Here is a 14,492-nt window from a genome sequence, read left to right as displayed (position 1 = left end):
AAGAAATTTGGTCTCATTGGCACACATGAAAGAAGAAAAAACACCAATCGAGTAGTATAAATACTTTGTCCAAGCTTCTGAGCCATATATGAATATGGAGGTTTGATGCTCAAGATTCTGCTATGCAAGGCAAGTCTTAGATGGCATAATAAATAAATGAGCCATGGTGAGCCGTTACCTACTTTGTTGTTGATGCTGAGACTAGATTTGTTACATGGCGAAAGACTTTAGTGTTTTACAATCTTATTGCACCTCCTACAGTACTGTATGACATTCATAGTATGATAGAAAACCTTTATCTCCAATAGAAATTGTTAAAGGAATGTTTCTTCTTGATCAGTCATATTTTATTTTTATTTATTTATTGCATTTATATACCGCCTATAGCTGAAGCTCTCTGGGCGGTTTACAAAAGTTACAAAGGGTAAACATTAAAACAAATATACAAAGTTTAAAAACATAAAAACACAGTATCCTTATTTTGGAATGCATTTAGGGAGGAATGAGCAGTGTGCATCACTGCCTGCTGCTTTGGTTTCTTTCAGAATCTTTTGTCAGTAATAAAAAAGAACTAGGACACTGTTTGATCTTTTCCTCCCCCTCTTTGCCCTTCTGATCTTTCAGTGTGGGCAGCGATGGACTCAATTTGCCCCGGCTCATTGTCAATCAGTTAAAATGGCTTGACAGGATAGTTGACAGCAAGGCAAGTACTACCCCTGCGATCAATCATTAGTTTGTTTCTCCTGAGATATTATTTAAGATTCAGTGAGCACTAGCAATATACTAGGTATATTCCTACAGTATTCCTACAATATTCCTACAGCAGATAACTTGTGGTGTGTTACCATTTTTCCTATGGGGAAGTCAAGCTATGTTCACTACAAGATGTAGTGATCTAGCTTCAGCTGTTGGGAAGTATAGCAATGAAATGAAATAACTAAAATAATGGCCACCAATTTGGACTGCTTTAAAGGGGGATTAGACAAATGCATGGAAGATAAGGGTGCCAATGTATACTAGGCACGATGGGTATATATTACCTCCAATATCAGAGACTGTATGCTTAGGCCAGGAGGCTGCTATTGCAATCGTGTCCTGCGTTTGGCTTCCCCTGGGGGCACCTGGTTGGCAAACAGAATGCTGGACTAGATAAGCCTTTGATCTTATCCAGCATGGCTCTTGCTACTTTCTGAAGTCTCAGTGGCACCCTTTTATGTTTGATTTAACACAGGAGTTCAAAACCAGTGACCCCTGGGCTTGAGGGGGCCCTCAAGCTTTGTCTGGCGGCCCCTCAAGCCCCCAGCTTGAGAAAAGGGGAATGGGAAAAGTGCTCTAAAACAGGCTCTGTGGTTCTTGTCATAGAAGCCTAGTTTCCAGATGGTCCCTGGAGCTTCCTAGGTTGTTGTACTTGCAGGTTCCTATCAAGTTTCTAGGTTGTTCTGGGGGTGTTCTAGAGGTGTTTTTTTTAAATATTGTTACAACACCAAGGTCTGTTGCTGCTGGGGTGTGGAGGTGGGATGAGTGTGCCCTTGTATGTGCATGCACACACATATACCTCCCCCACCTCCCAGCAAGCTCCCAATGTGGCCTTTGGGGCTGAAAAGGTTGTGCACCCCATAGCATGTAGTGCTTAATTCTGCCCATCAGTCAGAGTGCAGTGCATTTGTAATGGGCTGATCTGTGCAAGTTGAGTTATCCCGTTACAGACAAAGTCAGGCCTAGTTTCAGACATCCTTCACACTCCTTCATGTTTCTGCCCGTGTTCCTGCACAGAGCCTCAAGGTACAGCTGTTTGGTTATGTTTCCCCACATGTAGCTTCCCAGGGCTCTGATGAGAAAAGTACTGGACGTTTTTACACAGTGTTGTTGTTCCTGACTATCATATACTGCAGAGTTTAAATCTAAGAGTGTTCTGTCAGACATGCTTACAAACCCTATTCAAAATTAAATGTGCAAAGATATCAACATCATCCAGGTGTGCTGGGATGTTGGTGGTGACTTACGTGTGCACCCATGTCCTCTCCCCAGTTGAGGACCACTCCTGTTGCAAGCAAGTGCCTGCATAGGCCTACTTTATTTATTTATTGTATTGTATTCATATCCTGCCTTTTTTCCTTCAAGGAACCCAAGGCAGCATACATAATCCTCCTCTCCATTTTATCCTCACAACAACAACCCTGTGAGGTAGTTTGGGCTGAGAGTCTGTGACTGGCCCAAAGTCACCCAGTGAGCTTCCATGGCCGAGTGGAGACTAAAACCTAGGTTTCCTGATTGCCCATCCAACACTCTAACCACTACACCACACTGCCTCTCATACTGGATGTCATATAGTATATGATCCATATACTATATGACATCAATAATTACTGTATTAGAGTTACTGTGTACTTATTAGATGAGGAAGAGCAGACTCATTTGTGTAATCAAAGTGGATAGACTTTAAAGCCCTGTTTTACTGATGTCTTACTGCTCAGGCCAAGTCATACCCCTTCACAGGCTCAGTTCCCCACATTTAAAGTGACATGTTGTGGGGACAAGTGAGATAAGCATTTCATATGCTAAAATAATATATGCAATATATTTCTAATAAATAAACCAGTGAATTAGGTTCCATTTTACATGCATGTATAATATACATCTCCTGTCTTCTCTGTGAAAGCTGGATTTAAGATGCCAGTGTTAGGGAAATCTGCTTTTCCTGTGCTCCTGGGTATTCTAACGCTGCTGTCGTCTGCAGGATCTTGTATCAACAATCATGCAGATGATTTGTGTTTCTCCTCCACCAATCCAACATGACATTATCATAAGTTTGCCAGAAATCCTGGAAGATTCCCAACATAGTGAAATTGCCAGAGAGCTTGGGTAAGTTTTGAGCTGCTCTCCATGTAATTTTCTGTTAGCTCATACTGGTTCCCTAACTGCTCTGGCATAAAATGAACAGAGACAAACTAGAGTGCGTCCAAAGACGCTTGACCGGAATGGTGAAGTGTCTGGAAACCAAGTGTCATGTACCACATAGATTATGAGGAATGGTTGAGAGAACTGGGTATAGAGGAAACAAAATAGATGTCTTCATATATATGAAGGTCTGTCACGTGGGGGGGGGGGGAGTAGATATTCAGATGTTTTGGACTTCGATTCTCAGCATTCTTGACCATTAGCCATGGTAGGGACTTCTGGGAGTTGAAGTCCAAAACACCTGAAGATCTACCTTCTGCCTAACCCTAAAGTAGGAGATGAAACAGATTTGTTCTCTGTTACATCAGAGGGCAGGACTTGGACCACAGTGGAAATTGCAAGGAAGGAGATTTCAGCTGAACATTAGGAGAATCTTCCTATGGTAAGAACTGTCTGCCTTGGGAGGTAGTGGGCTCTCCCTCCATGGAGTTCTTTAGCCAGAGGCTGAACGGCCCTCTGTCAAGGATGCTGTAGTTGCAAGAATTTGGCAATGAGCAAGGGGTTGGACTAATCTATTTGGTTTTATGTTTTATGCATATTATATGGTAATGTTATATTGCTTGTATGTGGTGGGGGGTTAAATAAAGATATCTCTGCTTAAATTTAAATCTGTTTTGTCTTGGCATTCTAGAGACTTCATTCACACTTCTCAGAGATGTCTTCTTTACTCAGTTCATGATTTAAAAGTGCACATGTGATTTGAGTGTCAGAAGAGCCCTGGGTTCTACCTCTATATTGTCCTCTCTCTAGAGCCAACTTAGCTATACATTTAGAAGCTACATTTGCTGCTCAACTCAGAAGATTACTTCTGTTTTTATTACTGGTTGTAGTTAATCAGTGAAATTATTCCTACTATATGATACACTTCAACACAAGCTCACAGTAAATTTAATAATCTTTTGTAAGCTGGATGAGGTGTGTGAGTGTGTATACATACAAGGTCCAAAGTTTAGAAGCTTATGTATTGCTAGTGTGGCTTCTGTGTGCAATGCTAGTGTGCAAATGTTATATATTTGTTTTCATGTGGATGGTAGAACATTGGAATTGGCTTCTAGTCTCTTGCAGAAGAACTTTTAGCTTGATATGTGTTCGGATCAACTGACCTTATTTTATTAAAACTTTCTGCGTCTTTTAGATTTTGCTGCTCTCTGTGTCTTGAGTTGAAACCTTCCTTTGCAAGGCCTGTTTTATAGTCCTGTAAAGATTACTGGAATAATCTATGTAAAGTGCTTTGAACACTTGTGGATTTTATTATAGAACAGTTGTTGACTATAAATGGTTGATTTTGTAATTATTGCAGGCAAAAAAGCAATCAGGAAAACTGTTCTCTGCCTAGCAGTCCATTGAAATTTCTTCATGCAAATTGATATTGAATGGACTGCAGTTAATGCCTGCAGTTTGGGAAAGTTGTGAGATCTTAATGTAAAACGTATTTGCTTTTCTTGCGTTTTAGTTCCTTGCTAAAAGAGAAGACTGAGCTAACTGTTCCAATCCTGGATGCTCTTTCCAGTTTGAACCTTGACCTGGGACTTCTGTCTGAGGTAAGAAGACCAATGTTAAATGGATGGGCTCACAAGCATGCTTAAAGTCACGATACAAGTGTGTCTAAGCACTCTTTGCACGTAAATATGTATAAACCTGAGAGGAAGCAAAGCAGGGTTGGAAGAAAGAATGGGGCATGCGAGAAGCATAAATAAATGTGAATGAATTCTATGCCTCTTCTCATTCCTACAATTGAACAGTTTGCTCCTCTCCCACTAGGTGCGCCAGTCTGTCATGATAACAGTGGCTGCTGTGAAAGTGGAAGATTTGCCTGTAGTAGTTAAATTTATTCTCCGTTCCATCAAGGCCACTGATGCAGTAGAGGTAAGACACCTACCCTTGAAGCCACAGAGATTGAGTTATGCATATTCCTTGGAAATGCAAAGATGGCTATGCTAGTATAAGCACTCAAACATTCGCTTTCTCTCTGCATATGAGCAAACATGCAAACCAGCATATTTTCAGCTGTGAAACCATTGGCATAGTCGAGTGTTTTGATAGCTTTAAATCCTCTTTTCGTTCTGGTTAAAGAGGAAATGCCTTATAATTGTTAAAGGAGCATGACGTGATTCTAATAAACTATCTGGTTTGCATATTGCAATAGGAACTGAAAGGTGGCTGATAGAGCTGATCTTTTACTTACTGAAGATAAAATGTTCAGGTCAAACATTTCACTTAGAGCCCTGGAAAGAACATACATCTACCTTTTTCTTCTTCATTTTATTCTCATTTCCATAAAAAGACATAGAATCAGGATTTTCTTTTTTAAACCATCAAAAAATTCAGTAACTACATAAATACCCTCTACTGCCAGTCGAAAAAGTTTTACGTTCTTATGTAGAGAATTTGATCAGTTATAAAGCAACTAAAAAGTTTGTCTTGTAGTAGTCTTTGTCGGCTTTTTCTTTCACCTCTACCTCTTCCAACCTCTTTTTCCTCCATAATCACCATCTTGAAATATATGATTGGTAACATTTGGGTGTGTGTTTGTGAGTGCTTGCTGGAGAAACATCTGCACTGCTGTTCTGCAGGTAATTTCTGACCTTCGTAAGAAGTTGGACCTGGACTCGTGTGTTTCACTTCCACACATTCAGGCTTCTCAAAGCAAGCTCAGAAGTCAGCCTCAGGCAAGGTTTGTGTGTGCTATCTCTATCAGTTGACATTCAGCCCCATCCTAAGACTTGCTGTGCCAATACAGGAGCACTTAGCCAACAGCTACAGGAACACACTGCTGCTGTTTTTCTATTCCTGTGTCTCTGGTGACTTTATTTATTTATTCCCGTACTTACTTACAATATTTATATACCGCTCCCCATTCGAAATTTCCGAGTGGTGTACAAGATAAAATACAATAAAAACAGAATAAAACACCTTAAAATCGTTTTTTAAAAGCAAAATGAAAGGTGAACTGTGAACCGTGGCTGGTTGTTAAGGGAAGTCTTCCAGGAACAATGACTTTTTCAGGAGGGGCCAAAACAAATACAAAGTTAGCACCTTCCTCACCTTCAGAGGCAAGGAATTCTATAGGAGGGGGGTCTACCTCACTGAAGGTTCTTCCCCTGGTGGACTCCAATCAGAGGATGGGTCTATGTGGAACCACCAGGAGCATGCCCTTGGATGACCTCAGTGACTGGGCAGGCTGATAGGGGAGAAGGCAGTCTCTCAAGTATCCTGGTCCCAAGTTGTTTACGGCTTTGTACACAAGTACAAGAACCTACAACTTGGCACGGTAACGAATAGGCAGCCAGTGCAGTTCCCTCAGCAGAGGAGTTACATACTGGAAAGGGGCAGCTCTGGACAACAGCCGAGCTGCAGCATTCTGCACTAGCTCCAGCTTCCGAAACAGCTTTAAGGGCAGCCCCACCTAGAGTGCATTGCAGTAATCCAATCTTGAGGTTACCAATGCCTGTACCACTGTGGCCAAGCTATCCCTGTCCTGACTTTGCTGGCATAGAGGGCACTCCCAACATTTCACTGTACATTTTGCTTCTTTTATACTTCTATTTTAAAGTGTTTTATTCTGTTTTTATTTTATTTTATCTTGTACACCGCTCTGAAATTTTGAATGGGGAGCAGTCTATAAATATTGTAAATAAATAAATAATAAATAAACATTTCATTTCATTTTGATCTTGCTCACTGTTTAATTTTTCTCTTCTTTCCAGCCAAACCCGCACCACCATCACAGCTCTGTATTTGCTTATGTTCATCTTCTCTGGTTGTCTTTTGTGGCTCTCAGCCCCCATTAACCTTTCTATCTGATCCTTTGGGAGCACTTGACAGTATAGCTGTCCCAGAGACGTCTTCCTCTTAAAGGCCATAAGAGCTTGAGCCTTGTGAATTTTGGGGCTGGAGTACACATTACAGCCACCATGGAGGGTGGACCCACGTAGCAGAAGTAATGTGTAGAGAGGTTTGCCACATGACTTCTCCCCATCATGTGCAGAGTCTTCCCAACATTAGCAGTTGTAACTATCTGAAGGACATAAGCCAAGTCTTCACATAATGGGGTTGACTGACACAATGAGGGAACGTACAGCCTAGAGGTGCAGTGGGACAATCCCATTGTCTCTGCAATTGCCCTCTCTGCCTTCACTTTAGTAGGTCCCCAGTTCATCATTCCCTTCTAATGTTGCTCTGCTTTATCCCTGCCAATGCGTTCCTTTGTGGGTGGGAATTTAGCCGTTGAAGTTCATGTTGAATCGACCTTTGTCTATACCTATTTTCTTTATTGTTGTCAAGATGAGGGTGGATGAGCTCTTACCTCTCGTGCTTCTTTTCAGTCTGTCTGCAAGCCAAGTGAGCATTAACCAGGACTGTGTCAAGCTCCTTTTTGAAGTTATAAAGTCAGCTGTTAAATTCCAGAAGACCATTTTAGAAGGCTGGGTTAAGGTCAGACTTATGTTTTCCCTGTGTTGCATGTTGTCTTTTTACATGCAGTTTTGTAAAAACCATCTTGTACTTTAGACTTTATCCACATAACCTGCCAGAATCTATTTTCATGCCTGTGATAAAATTGTAGGTCAGATAAAGAATATTTAGGAAATGGTTTTGCAGTTGAATTTAGAATTTATGTATGTTCTGGAAAAGTTCCTATTTAGGAAAAGCCATGCTGTGGGCACAACAGGGGAGAAAAAACAAACTCAACAGAGCCATACACACCAAAGGACATGCGGAATGAAGATGAACAGGAAGAGGCATTAGTAGCCTAATGCTCTGCTGCTAACCCATCTGTCAAGCAAACCGTTCTGGGGAGGGGCAGCCTTGAACAAGGCAACTGCAGAGCCATTATTATTAGATGCCTTTTTAATAATGTGCTTCTTTTAATAATGTATTAGTTTTAAATGTTTTAATTAGTTATATGTATTTTATGGTGTTTGCGTTTGTGTTGTACCCCACCTCGATCCAGAGGGAGAGGCGAGTAATAAATAAATAAATAAATTATTATTATTATTATTATTATTATCATCATCATCATCCCTATTCAGTAGCATCCTTTGAATAGTATAATATCAATGTTGTGCTGTGAAGCCTTTCTGGGCCCCTGTTGTAAACGCAGTATTTCAGGCTGCCACCCAGTACCCGATTACATGGGAGTAAGACCACTGAACGGAGTGAGACTCACCCCTGAGTAGACATGCATAGGACTGCATTGCTAAGGAGGCTTCTTTATTTGTCCCCTCATCTCATGCCTGAGTTCCAACCTGGTTGTAACTTGTTTATTGATGATTTATTTATTATATTTTAAATCCACCCAATAACAAAAGTTCTCTGGGTGGGTTGCAAACAGTTAAAAGACTAAAATGCCATACAAGCAGTTAAAAATATAAAATACAGTGCAAACATTTAAAATAATAAAATACAATGCAAACAGCACAGAAATAACCCCTTGGGCAAAATAACAACTGAACCCCTGGAATGCAGAACGACCGAGAGTAAGTCCCTTCCCGGCCCTAAATAGCCAAAAGAAGATTGCAGCAATCTTGTAATAAAACGTAATAACAATTTACCCAGGGCAGGGAGGACAGGATATGTTTCTGCTGAAAGCCTGTGTCAGGCAATCCAGAAAAGATGCTTATATGCCTGAAATGGGGTGAAAGTCTCTTTCCAACAATCTTCCTCCTGCCAGCTCACCTGTTCGGGAGCCTGGCAGAGAATGAATTAGAGAAGGCAGTTCTACCTAGTGGACTCCATCCTCTGCAAACTCTTCAGACTCATGATGGAGATGCTGATAAGGTTCAGAAGCGTTCTGGCTCATACAGCAAAAGTGCTCAAATGTGCTTTTCCTCCCTGTCCCCATTCCATATAGACACAGCGCAGCCCCTATCCTAAGATAGTAGAAACTGTGGTAGGAGCATTCTTAAGTTCCAATAGGTTTTCACTAAGAACTATTCCATCCAGGTCAGATTTGTACAGGGTTTAATGTGAACTTGGCAATCAGCAGATGTGTTGCTGTTGGAGAGATGTGTGATGCTTTTTGTGTTGGGCAATTAAAGTACATCGTTCTACAATAGTGGCAACTGTTTCTTCTGCATTCCCTCCTTTTCTAGGCTATTGAGAACGTTTCATCTGCCTCTGACCATAAGGTATATATCCTATGGTATATTCTGAAGTGGCTATCTAAAGTAGAACCATCTTTTTTAGGCATGTTAATTGAAAAGAGGGGGATATTGGTTGCTTTCATGGCACCCTCTTTGAATATTTCAATACGACAACTTGGAATAAGGAGGAGTTGCCACTTGTGAAATAAGGGGACACCTTGAAACTGCCCTTTATCTTTCCCACTTTTCTCATAGGCCAGAGTTAAGCTTGTTCCTCATCCTTTACAACAAAACCATCTATATACTCAGAATCATTAGAAGTAAGGCAGGGGGAAGACCACAGCCTGTTCATCCCTCCCCTAAATCAGGGATAAGGAACCTCTGGCCTGTGGATTGGATGTGTCATCGTCGTTCCCCGGGTTCCCCACCTGTCATTAGCCCCACGCCATGCCCTTTGCCCCTTCTACTGCTGGAATGCAGCCCCTAAGACCCTTCCCAAATTGGAATTCGGCTCCTGGACTGAAAGAGTTCCCCACCCATGCACTGAATCATGGGATCCCTTCCCATATATTTGGGTACCTATGGCTGATATTTTCCTTATGCTCTGTGGCCAAGGGTCTAGGAGTCCATGTTAGAGATTTGTCAGGCACTTTATTCAAAATATGCATGCTTGTGTAGATTTGCTTTTCATACTTCTTATACTTGCCAAAAATGTTGCTGTGGGAGAAATCCCTAGGGATAGGAGGACAGGCTCTAGGAATGAATTTCTGCCCTAACCACTGAAAGCTTTTTAACCTATCGAAAATACTGGCTGTGTGCTTTTCATCTTTCTTCTAAATCATGAGCACTAGGAACTTGCTACTTTAAAGGCAAAATGACGGAGGTTTAGAATTCTGTGCAAAATATCTGTGTTGTGCGAGCCTATTCATTTTAGGCTCGTGTGCTTGGTGGTAACCTTTACATAACCTGCTTTGTGGTTTTATTTCCAAAAAAGGTTTTGGATCTGATAGTGCTGCTGATAATCTGTGCTACAAATGCCAAGAGCAAGAAACAAATTGAGAGAGTGCTGAAGAGCAAGATTCGGGCAGGGTATATGCGAGAGCAGTTGCTACGGAATGCCTTCCGATACCACTCACTGGTAAGTACTTGTGCTGCTGTGCAGTTCAGCATTCCAGCAGTCATTCCCTTTCCATCCTCCATCCTCAAATCTGCAAGACCAGTTCACATACACACCACACTTATTTTATCCATACAGCTGTGTAAGCAGGTACAGATCTGCATGGACAGACATGATTAAAACGGGCAATACGAGGAAGCCACTACAGCAATGCTTGTGATCGTGGTGGTTTCAATTGTAGAGATAGCTGTCGGCTGTCTCCACGTGGTGCCTGGCTCTCCTGAAGGAAATAGCAAGGCTGGCACATGTGACCTGGCTTCTAGAATGCCATGCTTCCTGTATTTCTGCAATGTGCTTCTTGAAAACTGGCAGCAGGAGAGACACTTTTAGGCAGATCTCTTAAGCATCTGGAGAACAATTTCCCCTTAATAGAACTAGACAGCATTAGTTTCTATCTCCTTCAAGATAGGAAGCCTCCTTAACCTCATTGCTTTTCTAGTCATTGCCTCCATCTAACAATAGTGTACACGTAACTAATTTTGGAAATTCAAGTTTACAAGTTTGTCTATATGAATCACTCTAGTATTTTTTTTAGCTCATCCATATGAGAGGTCGAATTGCTTGCTGTAATAAATGCTGATCTTATTATAGAATACCTGATCATGGAGTAAGGTGGAAACTTGACAAGGCAGTTGAGTTATGTATCTGAAGACTCTCTCTTTTGGTTCTGTCGGCATCCAGGTTATGAGAGACCTCTTTCCGGCCATCCTGTCACTGGCTGAGAGCTTTGTACACTCGGCAGATCCCAGTATTGTCTCTTTTGGCAGCTGTCTCTACAAGCAGGCATTCACAGCCTTTGATGCTTATTGCCAGCAGGTATAGTGACGCACCAGTCCCAGTCTCTGCTTGGTGATGTGTGCAAGGAATTCTTTAAAGGAAACAGTTGCCTGTGGCCATTGTCTGCTTCTGGTTCTAATGTAATGGGTGGTAGAAATGGTATAGATTGTTATTATTTATTTATTTATATAGCACCATCAATGTACATGGTGCTGTACATAGTAAAACAATACAACAACACCCTGCCGCATAGGCTTACGTTCTAATAAAATCATAAGAGAACAATAAGAAAGGGAAGGGAACACACCAAACAGGCACAGGGGACAATAAAACTAGCAGTGTAAAAGCAAGATCTTTGGGAAACCCAAAGATGTTTCTTATCCTTTAGAAGCCAACTAATGTGGTTGCAAGGGTGTGTGTTAACCAGTAGCTGGAAAACCAAGCACATGTATGAGGGCTTTCAATGGAGTCACACCTGCTCCTTCAGTACCAGGCCAGTGCAATTCTCTCTGTCACAAGAGATATGTTTTTCACTTTTCCTTTCCTGTTTCTTTTCCTTGCAGGAGATTGTAGGTGCTTTGGTTACTCATGCATGTGGTGGCAATGATATTGAAGTGGATGTCTCCCTGGATATGTTCAATGACCTGGTGTCTCTTCATACCTCATCCGTTGTTCCATATGCTGTCTTTCTGAAGGTAGGGAGCTTTGACTCTGGGATCTATTGCTTAACAATTAACCTCTCAGAGTCAGACAGTGGCAACCATGCGTGGGGTGGGTGGGTTGTGAGATGAGGAGGTAAAAGGAACACATTTTTTAAAAAACAGGAATTTAGATTGCACACCTATCCTTAATATCACACCTATCCTTAATTCTGCTTAGTTTGTGGTATCCCAAGAGCAACTAAGCACATGGTGTAGTGCAGGAATGGGATGGCTTCAATGTTCATTAAGTCTTGGATGATCTTTATAACCCTTCTAGCTCCCTGATTCTAGAAATTTGAGAACGTCCTTGTGAAGAACAGGATAGAGGTTAGAAGAAGACAGAGTGGGGGAATATGGAAGGGGGAGTTGTAGGTGTGAGATTCCATGAACAAGGACGGCCTATTTTTTCCTTTTATTAGAATCCTCATGGCCCACTAACATGTGCTTACCTTACAAAGCGAGAGTGCATATCAGTCAAAGCATGTCTAGTCTATGTCTTGAGCAATCCTGAGTGTGCACTCTTGCACAAAATCATGAGACGTGCTTTCCTGGTTCAGATCAAGGTCCACCTAGGCCAGCATTCTTTTGGAAGCATATCAGCACTAGGTGGTCCACTACAGATTGGCCAATGGTCCATCTTCCGCTCACCCTGGATACAGAAGCCAGTCTAGATGTTCCAGTTTTTCGTCTGTTATACTTGAAAATTCTGCTATAAGAATATTTCATGAAGGTATGAAGTACTTTGCCTGATTTGTTATCTTTCAGAGTATTTTAGACTATATGGATAATCTAAGTCCACAACAAATCCGGAAGCTATTCCACATTCTTAGCATGCTGGCATTCAGCCATGGGCACAAGAGCAGCCACATTCAGGTGAGTGGAAATGTAGTCTAGTCACTAAAAGCTGGAGACTATGGAGTCTGTCCTGTACCAAATTGCAGATGTCTAGATCCATAAAATTATTGTTTGTGTCAGCAGTGAAAGTTGAAAATTTGGTGAATGTTGCCAGTTCCTGTTTAATATAAACAGGTAATATTGTCTCAACTTTTCAGACGTAGTCCACTGAATGACAAACGATCATATTTATGTGACTGTTAATATTTCTCTGAGTTTTTGAAAATTCATTAAAAAAATTGTCTGGGATTCACATGTGAACGTTGACTAAATTCTCAGAAGTGTAACATACATAACTGGATACTAGATTGCCTGACATAGCTGAAAGGGTGGTCTTGCATCCATAACCTCTTGCTGTTTGGGAATTCTTGGGACACAATAAGTTTTTATATGTAAGCACTGGTCCCTGGGTCCTATTTTTTAAGAATTTAGCTGTCCATGATCATACTTTCTCTTTTTGTGTGTGGACCTGCTCTAGTTTCATCCCTCGACTTTGGAAATGATCTTTCTCAGTTTGTTGTGAGGAGGCATCCGGGAAAGGCAGGGATCACATGCTAGAAAACCTTGCATTAGGCTGACCTTCCCTGGCCCAGTCCCCAATCCTTCCCTGTGTCTTACCCAAGGCAGAGCTCTCTGTCTCCTTTCCTGAAGTTTCCTTTATATGGCTGATCTAAAATTGTCCTCAGTTCCTCTGTCTTAAGCTCGGCCCCACAATAGAACTGAGGGTGGAACCAAAGGGCAGTCAGCCTAATGCATGTTTTTCTAGCATGTCATCCCTACTTTTCCTGGGCAATAGAGTTAGCTAACCCATTCTTGGATGCCTCCTTCACACCAAGCAAGAAGACATCTTTACGGTAAGTGTCAAATGTTCCATTCCACCCAAAGCCTGAGAGGGCATGCGCCTCTTGCTTGTTTTGTGAGATATAGCAAGTTATTTGAACTCTAACCCCCAAACAGTGATGGGTTATTTAGCTGCGCCCCAAGGAAGATTTGGCACTAGAACACATCCCTCAAACAGGCCTTGAGAGGTTTGCAGAAGAGAAGTAGTGAGGATTATTATTCTTGCATGCATTGACATTTCTGTATTGCTTCGTCTGTAATTTGATTACATGAGATTTATCATGTGTACTTCTGGATGAGGTGTCTCCTTTCCTAACACTTTCTCCCCCCTCTTTCCCTGCAGGACGACATGCACATGGTCATTAGAAAGCAACTCTCCAGCACTATTCCCAAGTACAGGCGCATTGGGATTATTGGTGCCGTTACTGTGGTGGGCAGCATGGCAGCCAAGAGGTGAGCAAGCGGGGAAAGATGTGCAAACTATCATTTTACCCTGTTCTAAACTGGCCCTTGATAACTGCACCATATATGAAGTCAAGAGAATAAAGACATTTCCAAAAATCTGTTTCCTTTTCCAAATATATAGTCAATGTGTGCTTCCTACTGTATTCTAGCGCTGTTTCATCAAGGTTGATGCCAACAGTACATCTTTGAAAAAGTGGGCGGCAGGATCTGTGATGGTGTTACCTGTCCAGGGTAATGCACACAATTCACAGTGCAAGACAGGTGATGGGCCCACCCCTGGGTTAATTTTGCCAAAATGACATAGATGCACCTTAGTACGATCTACAGTGCACTTTACCTGTTATTCATTGGTGCCTTGTAAATGATGGAGGTGGAATTCTGCATTCTTGGGTGTGTTAAAGGGTCTATATAAAAATGCATCCTGCAGATTGGGGAGGGACTGCAACATACAGGGTTTTTTGTTTTCTTTAAATCTGTGAGATAATTATTGCATGGTCAAAAATTCAGTACAAACTATGGCGTTGTCAGGAAGAGGCCCAAGTCTTGACTTCATCAGACAATAGTGGGTGTTTCAGCTTTTTTTTTTAAAAAAAGGTA

General features: G+C 41.6%; 1 protein-coding gene across 1 annotated transcript in view; it reads left to right on the top strand.

The window, feature by feature from the left end:
- FANCD2 (FA complementation group D2) overlaps positions 1–14,492 on the top strand; it is a 51,904-nt gene that overhangs the window by 8,608 nt on the left and 28,804 nt on the right. Inside the window, exons 8-19 of the mRNA XM_063121067.1 lie at positions 625–703; positions 2,738–2,862; positions 4,412–4,499; positions 4,720–4,824; positions 5,532–5,632; positions 7,284–7,392; positions 9,051–9,086; positions 10,036–10,179; positions 10,900–11,034; positions 11,559–11,690; positions 12,462–12,569; positions 13,774–13,883. Of these exons, the coding sequence (XP_062977137.1) occupies positions 625–703; positions 2,738–2,862; positions 4,412–4,499; positions 4,720–4,824; positions 5,532–5,632; positions 7,284–7,392; positions 9,051–9,086; positions 10,036–10,179; positions 10,900–11,034; positions 11,559–11,690; positions 12,462–12,569; positions 13,774–13,883 (1,272 nt within the window). The remainder of the gene's footprint in view (positions 1–624; positions 704–2,737; positions 2,863–4,411; positions 4,500–4,719; positions 4,825–5,531; positions 5,633–7,283; positions 7,393–9,050; positions 9,087–10,035; positions 10,180–10,899; positions 11,035–11,558; positions 11,691–12,461; positions 12,570–13,773; positions 13,884–14,492) is intronic.

This window comes from Elgaria multicarinata, chromosome 3, assembly GCF_023053635.1.
Source record: "Elgaria multicarinata webbii isolate HBS135686 ecotype San Diego chromosome 3, rElgMul1.1.pri, whole genome shotgun sequence".
Taxonomy (NCBI): Eukaryota; Metazoa; Chordata; class Lepidosauria; order Squamata; family Anguidae; genus Elgaria; species Elgaria multicarinata.
This window is presented reverse-complemented; position numbering and strand designations above follow the sequence as displayed.